Source organism: Falco punctatus (assembly GCF_963210335.1).
Source record: "Falco punctatus genome assembly, chromosome: 9".
Classification (NCBI taxonomy): Eukaryota; Metazoa; Chordata; class Aves; order Falconiformes; family Falconidae; genus Falco; species Falco punctatus.
The window spans coordinates 16,422,360-16,437,327 of NC_137589.1; the positions used below are offsets into that span (position 1 = coordinate 16,422,360).

General features: G+C 40.3%; 1 protein-coding gene across 6 annotated transcripts in view; it reads left to right on the plus strand.

The window, feature by feature from the left end:
• ARID5B (AT-rich interaction domain 5B) overlaps positions 1 to 14,968 on the plus strand; it is a 124,136-nt gene that overhangs the window by 37,289 nt on the left and 71,879 nt on the right. For all 6 annotated transcript variants that reach the window (XM_080402752.1, XM_080402753.1, XM_080402749.1 and 3 more), the window contains one exon: positions 12,037 to 12,267. In XM_080402752.1, the coding sequence (XP_080258878.1) occupies positions 12,037 to 12,267 (231 nt within the window). The remainder of the gene's footprint in view (positions 1 to 12,036; positions 12,268 to 14,968) is intronic.

Below are 14,968 nucleotides of genomic sequence, written 5' to 3' on the forward strand. Positions count from 1 at the left end.
AGAGAGTTTGCCTAGAGAAGAGAGTGGGAGGATACTTGCTTGTTCTCCTCGGCTCATAGGCATAACTTGTCCTGAAATCCTTTCTCACCCTGCCTCCACCTGAGGCCTTTTCAGATAATTCAGGTAGCACGACTTCTTTTCTATAGGAATGATTTCCTGGTCCTGCAGAAGAGGAAGAAGAATCCTGTATTAGTTCTCAAGAAGAGCATAGGGCTGGGCCGGTAGGTTCCCATGGCAGGGAGCCCTTTCTTATTCAAAAGGCCATTCCTCTTTCCTGAGGAGCAAATGCTTATATTCTTTCCCTTCACTGGGTGACAGGCTCCTCTGTGAAGTCCTTAGAAGGCAAAATCTAATTTTGAGATAGGATACTAAACTCTGCAGGTGTGTGTCTGCTGAAGTCTGGGAGTCTTTTCATCATCATAACAAGGAGGGATATCATCTGACTGGCAGCTCCTTTTGTTCTCGGGCACATCTTCTCTTGCCATATACTTTTGTACCTCTCTTGCAGATGCCATAATAATCTAGTCCAAAGGACCCAGCCCTGCTCTCACTGAAGCCCACAAGCCTGGTCTTCCTACCAGCAAGACTAGGACTTGGTCCAAATTGACTGGAGAGAAGCTTTATTTCTCTCCATTTGCTCCTCACGCGTCTCTCAGGCCATGAGTAATGTGCAATGAGACGGGAAAGCCTGTGTGAAGTTTTCCAGGGGAATTTTCTACATTTTAATAACGTTAATGAAATCGCTTAACACTTCATCAGATTTTTCAGTGTATGTTGCTGGGATTGTGAAGCCTCCCTGTTCAGGCACTCTTGACTTTTCGTCAATACCAGAAGATGCTTCCCTTAGAAATGGGACTGGAGCGTTTGATCCAATTAGCCCTGCAGAAGTCTTTTTGGCACAGGTATCAGTAGATACCATTTTGAGGAGGCTCTTTGCACCTCTTTTGCATGCAGGAAGGGGAAGGGATCAGGAACAGTTGACCCGCAAGCTCTCACATGCCTGCAACTAATACCTTTTCCTCAGAAATGAGACTGTGCCACAGAAAGACCTCGTAGGACTTTGGTCACACAGGAAGGCCCTGGCATTGCTGAACTTCAGCACAGTTGGTTTGTTTGTCTTGTCCTGCATATCGCTCTGGTTTTGGTCCTCATATCCTAGACAAGGGAGTGCATTAGATACCTTTTCCTTTACACCTTCTTCCTGTTACTACTCTGTTCAGCTTGAGTTTGCTTTGCTGTGATGCAGAATTGGATTAAATGAGCAACCACAGACTTACTCATATACCTGTAACGGCTATTGAAGCTACATTTGGGTGGTTTTGCAGAGCAACAATTTGGGGGTTATTTGGTGCCACATGAGAAGTTCAGTTAGGAGATGAGACTCCCTGAGTAGCTGGGGGAGCGTGGTGCAGGGGAATTGGGTTGGTAGCCTGGAGTTTGGCAGCTCCCAACTGACCTTTCCTCATGGCAGTCCTCAGGTTGAGTTTCACCTTTTTGCCAGGAAGGAGGAGAACCAAAGTACGGTTGTATTGGGGAACCAGTATGTAATATGCTGGGATGAGATAAAGGACAGCAAACTCTTGGGAAAAAAACGTACGGTGCTAGCATTTCTGTAATTGCATTTTGGTTGGTTTTTTTTAAATGGCTTCGTGCTAAATCTAATTCCTTGCGACTCCTGGATTTAAGCATTATTACGCAGTAGATGATAACACAAGTTTATCTGTAAAATTCTTTAACTGTGGTTTTTGTTTCCCAGCTTGACTTTTTTTCTCTTCTTGTCTTTGATTGGCTTCCAAGAAAGTTATTAACATGTTGCAAAACAAATACAAGGAGCCACTGAAGCTTATTAAAAATGCTTTCTTTTGTTCATATCTGGCAGTTGACAAATTGTCTTGTGCTGTATCTTACCTGCTCCCGTGTGAAAGGTTACATGAGAAAATGGCTGCAAATAAATTGCCATTGAATGTTGTTGAAGACTAAGCATACAGCTTCTCTATTAAGGACCTCTTTTAAAGCTCTCTATTCAGGCTCCCCCCTGCATGTCTCTCTAACACTTGTCTGTTATATTATGTTTGGCACAGAAGGAAACATTAAATAGAAAAGCAACGTCTGACTGTGGTCTTTCTAGACCCTATTATCCCTCTGTCAAATGTCCACATGAGAAGGGTACAATTTTTGTCCATATTGATGATGATTTCTGAAGGTTTTACTAACAGTATTCAGAGTGAATTGCTAGAAACAAATGAAATCGAAAAGCATATTTTTGCAGCTTTGGAAATCTTACTTAAATCAGTGTAATGAGACGCACTCAGTAAAATGTAATTATTCTCACTTCTCCATGTGTCAAAGAAATCAGCAGTATGGTTAGGGAGCGGAGGGTTACAGTGAGCTTGTTATTTTTATACAGAGCCAGATACTGCTTGTGTGTAGTAAATTGTAAATAGTAGATAATGCAGTTTTTATGTGTACTAAATACCCTGCAAGAATTAACGGGGTTGTTACTTCATTAAGGGTTTCAAAGAGGGCATAAACGTCAAAAGCGGAGCTCAACTGTTTAAATCACTGGACCATTTCCATCCTCCACCCCTCATGTCACAGCTCTGGGGCCGGCAGCTTCTGCTATTGCTATTTCAAGGAGGGCGCAGTTCCTCTGAATTTTCAGAATGATAGTGAAAGGGCCTCGTGTGAAACACCAAGATAAGGCTTTTGACTCATACTTTTGTGGGCAGTGGAAAATGAAGGCAGTTGATTCTGCTGTGTGGAAGAGGTGGTGTAACAGTCCCTTATAAGCAAAGCTGTGTATGCCTCTCATTTGTGTTTGAATGGTGTGCAGAGGTGAAAGAGAGATGAGAGGACAGGAGACCCAGTTACTCTGATATTAAACCCAGTAACTCATTTTAACTCTGAGTGGCTTTCCATTTTTTCCTGTTTTTCATGCCTTAACATTTTCCCAAGCAAGTGTGAATTTGTCCTGGACCTCTTCAGCACAGAGGACAAGTAACAGACCAGAAGTTTAAAACTCATCAGACCAGAGAATATCTTCAGGGAAAAAAGCTTCAGTCTTGAGCACTGGATTGGGGAACCTGTTATGTCTTTGAGCTCATTGTTCCAGTGGTTAATTGTCATTGCCGTAAAAATATGTGCCCCCCTCTTGCCAGTGGCTCTAGTTGCATGTTTCTCTGCAAAAGGAGCGGGTTTTATTCTCCAGTATTTTCTCTGCGTAGTGCTACACTTCAGAAGAAAAAGAGACCAAGACACATAACTGTAGTAATAGTAATAAAGAATATGAGAAGGTGGTGTAGGAAAAGTTCCTGGATGTGACCCCCTTCATGAAGGCACTTTAGGGAACATGTAACTTCAGCAACAGCAGCATAACTCCCGTGCCCAAGTATTTGCAGGATCAGGCTTTATGTGTAAGTACTGAAGCGTAGTTCAGTGCTATGTTGGATGGTGTTCAGAGATTGCTGAAAATGGTGCATTAAATAGCACTTTGAATTGCAAAGTGCTGGTTCAGTTTTGTCTATGAGAATGATAACACTTATTATCTGATTGTTCCCTGTGCAAATCTCACCTCAGGAAAAATTAAATTATGTTTGAATTCAGCTAAAGCAAAGTATATCATTATTTCCTTTCGTTATTAAAAGGGATTTTTACTGTTTGTTTGTTAAAACTGAAGCAGCTGCCATGTTAGAGCCTTAGATGATTTAAAAGCAAATACAGAGGCAGAGCCATTTACAGTACAATTGGCTTGTTTAGTATGATTTAATTCCTCTTCTTGGCTTCGTCATATTACCAAATTATGTTTTCAGCCCCCCTCCCCTTTTTAATTCTTTCTTCTTTTTGTTATCAGCAGAATTGAAGCTGCTTATCAGTAACCAGGACAACCAGGATAAATACTTGTTTTAAAGCTGATGCACATTCAACCTGAATGGTCCGCATGACCCAGAACATTCAAGAGGACAGGCAGCATGTGCTCCCTTCTACAATCAATCTCCCCCTTCCCCCAGTCTCCATCTGCTTTAGAAAGCTAATAGGGCAGTTTAAAAACCTTTTATATCAGAGTGGTTTACTGTAGCCATCCGTGGCTGTTTGGACATGGGCTGGCCCATGCCTGTGACCTGAGGAATAAGGAGAGAAGGAAGTTTTGAGAGGCAGGAAGATGATTTCACAGCCCAGCTCTGAACTTGGCTGCGTCCCCAACATCAGCTTACTTTTCTCGTGCTCCTGCAGCTATCATCACAGCAGTCACCTGCCATTTGGCAGGAGGGTGAACCACTGCTTTGCAAACCCTCCATGAAGGGAGAAGATAATCACAGGTGGGCAGCAGCCAAATAAAGTGAAGGAGTGACTGGGATTGTGTAGGACAGGGAAAACAGTTGTGGTAGGAGAGAAGCCTCAGTACAGAGCCCCTGCCTGGTTCATCCCCTGTCTCTGGTGGAGGCAGGCAGGGTGGCTGGGGTGGCCAGAGATTGCCACTTCCCTTTCAGGGAAACTTGGGAAAGTCTCACTTACCCAGAAACACCCCCAACAAGGATTTCTGCCTGGCCAGTCTGCGCTCTCCCTTGCTCTCTAAGTTGCTTGATGCTGTAGAATAAATCCTTTAAGCTCTCTGTCTCAGTTTGTCTCTCTGTGTAATGGGGATAATAGTTTTTACTCATCTCCATAAAGCAGTTTGAGGCCTGTGGATGGAAGGGTTATATAAAAGCTGGAAATGACGATTGTCAGTCACTCTTCTTTTGAGTCTAGAAACACCTCATAAACCTGCTTCCTAAGGTGCAGGAGGATCCTGGGAGTGCAGGGTAGAAGCTGCAGTTATGAGGAGCTGAATATTGGATTAGGGTCTGAAAAAGAATGTTGAATGCGTGGTTGGAAACTTGTTCAGTATTAAATTTCTTTCGTCTTCTTCAAAAATTGGATTTATGATTCAAATTCAAAGTGATTTAACGAAAGAAATATTATGGAGGATTCAATTATATGGACATACTGTCAGTCATCAATCAACATAGTCTGTTTAGTTCCCATTAGGTAGGACTAGAACAACTTGGATCCAAATCACCAACTGTAAAATGTACTTCAACCATGTGCTTTAAGTATGTATTAGATGGTGCTTTTTTCTTTTTTTAAAAAATGGCTGTATTGCTGTTGGGTTTAACAGTGGTTTCAATCTCCAGTAGATTTGTGAGTATTCTCTTTCTTTCAAATGTTAAACTAATCTTAGGAATTCTTTGAACGGGTGATGCTTTGCTGGCACTATGACAGAAAACAGAGGGCTGGGGAAGTAGCACGAAATTCTGAGAATTAGCTCTGTCTCGTCCTTACAAGGGAAGAAACATCTGATACATGCAGAAAGGCTGAGCATTTTATTATATTGGCAGAAATGGCTTTTGTGTTTTGATCAATTTAAAAGCAAAGTCAGACAGGCAAATGTCCGGCTTTTGTGTTTTGATCAATTTAAAAGCAAAGTCAGACAGGCAAACGTCCACGTAAGAATTACAGGCAACTTGTTAACATCGTCATTATCTGGTAAACATAAATGTAATCACTGTGTTCCGTATCCTGCAACACGTTGCCTTTGTTCTTGATTGCATTAGCATTCAAATAGAGGGGGATTCTCAAAGCAAGGATGAGTAGCATGGGTCCTGCCAACAAAGCGGTATCCCTGTTGTGTCAATAATTCATCCAAATTTATTTAAACCCAAACCCACAGATTTCCTGCCCCATCTCATGGGGCTAAATTATTACAGTATTTGCATTTAACTGTGACAAAAATATGATTCTTAGATTGATATTTTTAGGTCTCGTGATTAATTAGCCAGCCAAAGCAAACCAAGTGGTGTTACTAGAGTGAACAAAGACTATGGGAGTGAAAAGGCAAGGTGGATCGGAAGAGCTGTGTTTTATAAGTCTTCCCTAATTACTGGAGAGAGAGTGGATTGGTGTGCTAGAGCATGGAGAAGTCATTTTGTGCTGCTGCTGCTGCTACCTGAACTCCTCAAATGTTGCTCCTTGATCACAGCAGCCTGGTGCAAAGGGACGTTGGTTGCTGCTGGGGTTCTTAGCCTTGGTTCTGCATGGAGGATTTGGTGTGAGAAGTGGTCAAAGAGCCAGACATAATTGTGCCGTGAGTTGGGAGAGCCATGCTTTCTCTCATACCCCGAGATGTAGCTGTCATTGCTTCTTGGACAGCTGCAGTTATTGGGGCGATGATTTGGGGGTGGCTGGCAGATAATGACTGGATAGTGGTAAGGGAAGGTGTTCTCATTACATGATTCCTCTTAAAGGTGTTTGGGTAATAAAGACCCAATTTCTTCTTCCTCCTGGTTACTCTTCCATTGTTCTGCTGTTTCTGTTGCTTTTAGACTTTTTGAGAGCTTCTGGGATTTTAGGTAATTATGTAACAACTTTGTTTCTGCCTGCTGGAAAGCAGTGATATCTCGCTTTGGGTTGTTATTAAAAGAGGCAGTTTTGAGATGTGCAGAGTCTGTCTGACCTGCACTCATTGGTTTTGAAGGGTCAGCTACACACGTCTTTGTCTTGTCTACACCAGTGTTCTCATGTCCATACTGCAGAAAGTCCTTGCCAAAGGAGTAGAACAAAGGAAAGAGAACTGTTTCCTGTCTTAAGAGCTGGAAGAGCCAAAATCCATTGCCACAGGTGAGATCAACCTTTTTGATCTTGATGGCAAGTGTGTCAACTGGGAGGGAATTTTTTTTAGCTTGCATTTGGACCATTGATTTGGCATAGGGCAGACTGCTTTGTCACTTAGGTGGAATTAATTTCACTCGCTTAATTTGATCTGCAAGTTAAGCCTTTAAACTAAGCTAGTAGTCATTGATGGGAGAGTAGTACCTCCAGAGAGTGAGTTGATCCATGTCTTACAAAACAGCAGGTTGGAAGGAGATATCTCTAACTGCAGAGGGATCCACACAACTGTTGTAAACTGAAAATGCAGTATAGTATGAAACGAGTCCCATCATGTGTGTTCCAGTGGGTTGCTGAGGGTCTTGGGAGGGCAGTTCCACCTCAACACTGCTCTGCAGCTGTCAAGAGACATCCCACCTTGGGAGTCACAGCTGCATTCAGTCAGCACAGCTAACCCTTGCCAATCCCAGTCCTTCCAGACATCCAGATGTGTCCTCCATTACCTCTGCATCTGCTGCATATTGATATGGTCAAAGCCATGCATACAAGCAATGATAAGCTGGTTATAATATGTGCATAGTCTGGGACACCCCCTTAGTAATTGAGAGTAATGAAGGAAGGCAGGGTGGTGAGGGCAGGGAGGAGACTGACGGACAGAACCCTGCAACTTCCTTCATTTTTGTTCTATATTCCAAATAACTCCCTTGCTCAATTTGCTACCCACACACCAAAGCATTGTCCCATTTTATCTGGTTCCCCTGATAGTTCCATTGCTTATCTTATGAAGATCTGTGTCAACATTTATCAAAACAAATGGCAAGCTTGGGACCTTTTAAGTAGTTTTTTTAGTTAATAAAACCAATCTTCTACTTCTGTTATGTTAAAAGTACATTATCTTTTTATTACAAACTCTCTACAGCTCTGTCTGTTTTCCTTCTTGGCAATTTCATGACTGCTCCAGTTGATTGCTGTATGGAGAATTACAAAATCATTAAGGGTGGGGTTTTACCAGCTGACTTACAGTACAAGCCATTTCTCAAAATAACCACAACAGGGCAATACTGATGTGTAATTTACGTCACAGTATGTTTTTATGAAATAGTTTGTGGCTTATTCATTTAGACTTAGAACTGAATATCTCTTCTCTCGCTTTTTAATCAAGCTTTCTTCTTTCCTTTTTTTTTTTTTTTTTTAAAACTTTTTAATATTTTCCACTCTTAGGCTTGGCTTGCCTCCAATTTACCAGCTACAGTGAGGAGGAAAAAAATTTTTTTTTTCTTTTGCCTGCAGTTTAACTGCAAGTGTGTTCTCCTCTTTGATGTATACATTTGAGTTAACTGCCTCAGAAGAGATGGTAGATTTGTGGTAGAATATATTGCACAAAGGTAGAGCAGAGGGTTGATAAAAGAGATGTAAAAGTTTGGAATTTCAGACCATACCAAGCAAGTGACGCTATTTAGCCTCCTGCTCTAGTACATTTCCTTTTTAAAAATTACTTTCTGTACAATGTCTTGTAATTAGAACAGGAAATCATTGAGTAACTGTAAGAAGAATAAGAGCACTTAAACTGAAAAGAAAATTACCTTCCGAGAAATTATATTCACAATTTTTTTCCTTTAATTTTTTTTTTCTTTCCTTCACATTACCATGTTGGTAATGATAGTAACAGATGTACGTACCCTTATCTGTATCATTGTTCTGCTTATTTTTTCTGGGGAAAAAAATTGTTTTCAGTAATACAAAAAATGAATGGACAGAAAATGGGAAATGCCTAATTACAAAAAATATTCTGTGTCACAACAGAGTAGCAATTAAATTGAAACTTCAATATAATTATCAATAACAGTTGAGCCTGGAAGGGTGCCAGGCATGTAAAGTTGGTGCTCAGCCTTTATGTGGTTGCTAGGAGCACGGCGAAAAGTATAAAGCTTAGAGAAAGGAATGTCTAATGTAATAAAGTAACAGAAGGTAGCATAAATCATTGTGAGAGCAGTTCATATTGACATTATTTTACTTAAAAATTGGGTCAAAACTAGACATTTAGTCTTACAAGAGGCACAAATTCATATTTCTTCCACAGAAATAACTCTGTGTTTTCTGGGAAGAAGTGGATTGTGCTTTCCTAGCACTAGCCTCGTACATATTTGGAATCTTTTAAGCAAAAATCTTTAAATGTTTGTTTCTGTTGGCATCCAAATGCATTTGCACTAATACGATTAAAAGAACTAAAGGGCAAAATACTTGGCAGCTTTTGCAGTTGAGGTAATTAGGTACAGGAAGGAACATGCATAGTTTTTCCATCAAGCTCTATAAAATCCTGGTGTGAAGGTCTTTTTAAAGAAAAAAAAAAGCTTACTGATGTTGAGAGTAGATTATGGCGGTTAGCAATAACATTATAGGCTGATGTTTCCGAAACAAGCAAACAAAAAGAGAGTTACAGTTTTGTATTTCTGTGCTCGTTCTCTAAATAGTTCTGGCTCTAGATGGATTTGTTAGGAATTCATGCTTTAGCAGGCTTTATTTTTTTTCTTTTGGGGCTTTTAATTGTCTTGCGTTACATATTAAAAATGGTTGTGCTGATTTGAAAAGTCAGTTCTTGCATAGATTCATTGTTTGGCATTTCATGCATCTCTTACTTACAAAGACAACTTGAAGAACATGTAATCCAACATAAATGCCAGGCTGTGCCAAATCCCAGCTCTCTTTACCCCTCACAAAGGGAACTGTTGGATTACATCTATGCATATATAGGCAGCGCTTGGAAGGCAGGGGTGGAACCTTGCCTCCTAATTACAGTTTCTCTGTTTTCAGCCCTGAAATATATAAATAAGTGAAAAACTGACATTGGATGGGGTTATTAAAAGACACAATTATGATATAAGCATGGGATTAGAGTGATTTCAGTTGAGCCTTACAAGCGGCGTACTGTAGGTATTATCTTTTACCATGTTCTCTCTGCTGAAGCTAAAATGAGATTCAGAAATTCGGCATCTTGGTTTTCTAAGATCTGAAATGTTTTTAGAAAATACATTGTCTTTCTGGAGTTTAACGGATGTGGTCCACAATTTGATCTCTGTTCCTCCTAAGAGTAAACTCTTTCTGATCATATCTATGAAAAATAATCAGCAATACACACTAAGCCCACCATTAAGTGGCACATGTTGGATTTCGCTAAAATTAAAAAATAGTTCTTCTTTGGGCTGGCGTTGTACTAGGGATTGGTCTGCTTTGGTTTCTCTTTTCTCATGTGGGCGTGGTTGAGAAAAAAAGTCTTTGTTCCAGGAACACTCTGTTTGTCTTTCACTAAACAAATCTTCAGTTTATTCAGCCTTTGTTCATTCTTAGATTTATCTGTTGAACCTGGAGTGAATAAGGAAGGGAAACAAATGCATCGTAAAGTACTCATTGGGGTTGCACAAGCATGTATAAAGCAATCCTGTATTAATATATTTAATTTATGCCAGGGGTTTGAGTTAAGTTGTCAGTTGTCAGGGGTAGAAAGTTTGTGTAATTCCGCACAGGGACTTACAGCACATTTGTCTAGAAACCAATGGTTTACTACAAAGGCACGTGGGACATACATTTTTATACACCCTGTTTAAAAAGCTGACCACATCCTGGCATAAGAAAAGTGCTGTCAGATCAACAGATTCAGCTCACCACTATCTACACAAAGGTATAAAGTAGTAATAACTGTCAGGCAGGCGTATATGAAACTCTCAGAGGAGCTAAAAGATGGATCATGTGCTCGTTAATTCCTAGAACAGTTTTCCTGATCTGATTTTTAGAGTTTCCTAATAAAGAAGAGAGTGCCTTATTCCCAGGAGCAATTGACTCAGTTGCGCTGTTGTGTAGGCTTATGGGCTACTTGTTGAAAACAAAGAAAAGCATGACCACATCCTTTTTGACCAAAAGAGTTTTTAGGGCCATAAATTTTATTTTCCTAGAAAAGTAATGTCGGTGCTGTTTACCAAAATGTATTACTCTTACTTTTTTACACAAGTTGTTTGATCTCCCCACCTATGTCAGGGTAGTGGGGAAGGTTCTGAGTTTTTAAAAGTGATGCCTTTCAGGAGCTGTGCTTGTAAAAACAGTACTTCCCAAGTCCGTATGCCATGTTGATTTTTTTTGCAGCATTGCATTCATCTGCATTGATGACATTCTAGGTGATATATCTGCTTCCAGAGACTTCTTAAAATTTAGCCTTTTATGTGTCAACATTTCCATTGCCTCACACGAATCAAGATGAGTTGTGCCATCGTATTTAGTTGGGGAGAACTGATTTGACATTTCTTTCAATATCTGGAGTGATTTTTACTTCAAGGGTAAGAAAGATGATTTCAGTATTGGTAATGGGATTAAGTAGTAGACCTTTTGTCTCTGACAGAAGAAATAGCTGAGTTATTCAGTAATCAGAGTACCGCAGAAAACGTAAAGTGAATACTCTTGCTTTGTGTTCATTGGCATGCGTGGAAAGCCATGTTCAGTTACCCCACCTGAGGAGATAAATGAGCATAAAAAGAAGTGCTGTTATGTACTGGCTGCATACCTGCAAATGAATAATTTCTTATGTTTGCATCTCTGGTTGTTGTGGGGTTTTTTTTGCTGTTAGTTTCCTGCTGGTTATCATATGATGAGACTTGATTGTGATATTTCAAAATCTACCGCCTTTATGCCTAATATCAGCTAAAACCTGGGGGAATGGAAAAGTCTGAGCTCTAGATAGCTTTATATTTTGAGCCCACATTTTGACAGTATGAGCTGTTTGAAAATTCATTTGCTCGTTATGCTCTGTAGGTGTTTTATTGAGTCCTGCTGCATTTGCAATTAATGTGAGGAAAGTTATTTCCACCTGTTGGGATAGCTTATCATCAATGACCAGGTCAGGCCAGCCCACCTCCCTGGCCCAGGGGCTGTAGCTGCCAGTATCAGACACTTCAAAGGAGAATTAATAGCTGTATGCTCTGGGGTTTGTATATTATTATTTTTAAAAGATGTTAGCTGGTGTAAACATGAGTTCAGTAAGGCTGTAGATGGAGCTGAATAAAAATGACAGATAATATTTCTATCAAAGCAGCCAAGTTGGCAAAGTATGGAGAGCACTGATTCACGCTATTGCCAAATTCTGCAGAGAGCTGTTTTCTTACTCATCCAGGTAGTCCTTTTGGGTAAGCATGGGAGAACTGAACAGAAAGCCAGAAGAGAAGCTGTTTCAATAAACTTTTTTAAAATTTCTATTTTTAACCTTTCTTTTGAAAACCACTGTGCTATAAAAGATAGGTCTTGAGAAAAGACTGAACCAGTGGGCCATGGGTTTTCTGAGATACTTGAGTAACAGCTCTTGTTTTGTATTTTTCTGACATACTAAGTATTTTTTTTCTTTCCTTCTTCCAGGTGAGGATGATGAAGATTCAAATCTGCTAATTCTCAGCTATCCACAGTACTGTCGATACCGTTCCATGTTAAAGCGCATTCAGGATAAGCCTTCTTCGATACTAACAGACCAGTTTGTTTTAGCCCTGGGAGGCATTGCAGTAACGAGCAAGAACCCCCAAATCTTCTACTGTCGGGACACATTTGATCATCCTACTCTAATAGAAAATGAAAGTATATGTGATGAGTTTGGTAAGTCACATTCCAGCTATTTTCTTTTTCTCACAAGTGAAGACATTTTTCTTCTTTTTAAGTGTCCACTGATTTTCAAGGGGAAGATGTGATTCCTTTGAAGTGAACCAATGCTATTTATGTTTGAAATGTTAAGTACCAAATGTGCTTTTTCCTCTGTGAGACTGAAGGCTTCTAGCCACTAGTGATCTCAGTTGCAACTTGAGTTTATCACAATCAAAGATAACGTTACACGGGTAGAGTGTATAGCACAGTTACTCGGTACGAGTGAAAGGATCTTGTGTCTGGGTTCGAAATTTATCTACCTTAACCATTTGCCTATAGCCTATGTCTTTCCAGAAGCTTTACAAAGTGTGTTGGTTTTTTTTTAAAGTCATTGTTTGTGCAGTATGCTAACAAATGCAAAATAGGAGAGAGTCCCTGTGCATCTCATTGTTGTTGCAGAGTGCTCATCAACTGCGTTTATGCTCACAGGGCCCTGAACAAATGTCAGCTATAGCTGGTGTATTTCTGGCCTTCCTGGAATGTGGGCTTTTTCAGTGGGGGCTTTGCCAGTGCCAGGAGCTTGATTTTACAAGTGTAGAGGCACTTCTTGGAGGTGACCTCTTAATTCAAATGGTGTGGAGAATACTGTGCAGCTCCAGAGGAGTATTCAGCCCCTTACAGCTGGGAGAGAGGGCTGCAAGATTCAACTCCTGATAGCTGCCAGGTGATTTCACACCTTTTTTTGTGTGTGTCAGATCAACCCAAGGGCAGTGGATGTGCTGCTGAGTATGTGGCAGAATGCCTGTGGTGTACACACCCAGGATAACTCCAGTCCAGTGTGATTTCTTTAGCAGTATACCTGTGCTGTGAGAATTAAGTTTTATTACCCGTATCACCAGATGCATGAGCGCTGTGGCTAATGCTAGCAAAGTCTGTTTGCATAGCAGTGGATGACACCTTTTTTTGTGTGGATCCTTACATCTTTGCAAGGAAGCTCTTGTGGTCTCTTGGAGAGAGAATTTCTGATTATGCATTTAACATATAATAATGGGAGTGAGCTGCAAGAGGTTCAATAATGCCTGTGATTGGAGAATCATCTCCCCTTTTTCCTAACTCTAGCACGCTGGCTTTGAGCTTGGCACCCAGTCCAAGCCTTGTTGCGGCAGAGAAACACTGACCCAACCAGCGGCATTGGGGCATTTTGTGAGGTAGGGTATAGGACTGCTGCTCTGCTGCTGCACCTATCAGCTTCCGACAGGCAAGAGAGATCCTTCTTCACATGGTGTCATCACTGGAGCACATTGCTGCTGTAAACAGTTTTAATTCCGTGATGTCAGGCTTTTGCAGGATCAGGCCCAAACTGTCAAGTCTGCTCACGCTCACATAAAACATTACAGGCTTTGAATAAGCTATGAATAAAAGTGTTGGTTGCTCTTAGGGGGTGGGGGTGGTGAAAAAATGAATGAAATACCCTAGAAGTTTGGTCCAATAACTCAATAGTATCATGTTGATTTTTATTTACTCTGAGCTCCAGCTCAGAATGTGAAGTTCAGTTTTAATTGACTATCCTTTTTATAAAGGAAAGGTTATTTTAGGCTTGAAGGCGTTTGATGAGCGTACCATCTGCTTTCTGTGGAGTATTTTATTCAGGGCCATTCCTTGATTACAGGTTTGTTGAAATAGTTGGATCCATAATGTAAGTGTATCATGGAATATTAGTAATAGATGAATCAAAGACATGTGGAGTGATGCAGAAACTACGCTTAGTGAACCATAGCAAGTGCTTTGTTCCGTCTCTGAAAGCTAACTATGCCATTCTCTTGACCTTTGCGAGGCAATTATCTCATTATCAAACCAGAGCCACAGAAATCTTAGCTGTAGAAATTAATAGTGTGTATTTAAAATCTAGTTTGGTTTAAGAAGCAGATTTTTTAAAATGCCTATAAAACCAAAAAAAAAAATACTACTTTTTAAAAGTATTTCTTAGAAAAATAATGGTGGTAAAATTTGCAAGCCCTGCTGTATTAGGAATTAAAAACTGGCCAATGTATGGTTCCCTTTCTGTATTGCAAAATGTATGGTGTCAATTATACTACCTTTGTTGAAGGCAACAGGCAAAGTGCTATTTTATCCTTTTCTTTGCTGGCAGGACAATAAAACATACAACACTTCGTTATACAAACAGTTTACGTTGATATCATGTAGATGGATGTCACATGTGGAAAGTGATGACTGCTAAAGCTAAACAGAGGCAGGGTGGTACAGTAGATAAATGGATTACTTTAAGGCACTGGTATCTCTCAGTCAAATCTGGGGGGAAACCAGATTACAGAGATGTGACTAAATTCTTAAAAGGTGTCTATAAGGAGATCCAGACACGTTTAATTTGAATTAATATTTCTTACCTTGCAAATGAAAGAAATATGCAGAAGGAACAAGATAGAAACATGTGTATTTGCCCATCACCTGAAATTCCTCAAACTCTAAAGTGAGTACTAAATTTGGGAAATGGAGTCTACTAATGTCTATGTGGGAAGTGCTGGCTTCTGATACGGTTGCTGGTTCTTCTTCAGAAACGTTGCTATTGGGGAAGGTGTTACACATTCTCTGCACACTGGAGTGCTGTGCAACAGATACAGCATGTCGCAAGTGAGACATCAGAAACACCTTTACAAAGAGCCTCATTCACCACAGCATGTAAGCTGTTGTCCTTGTT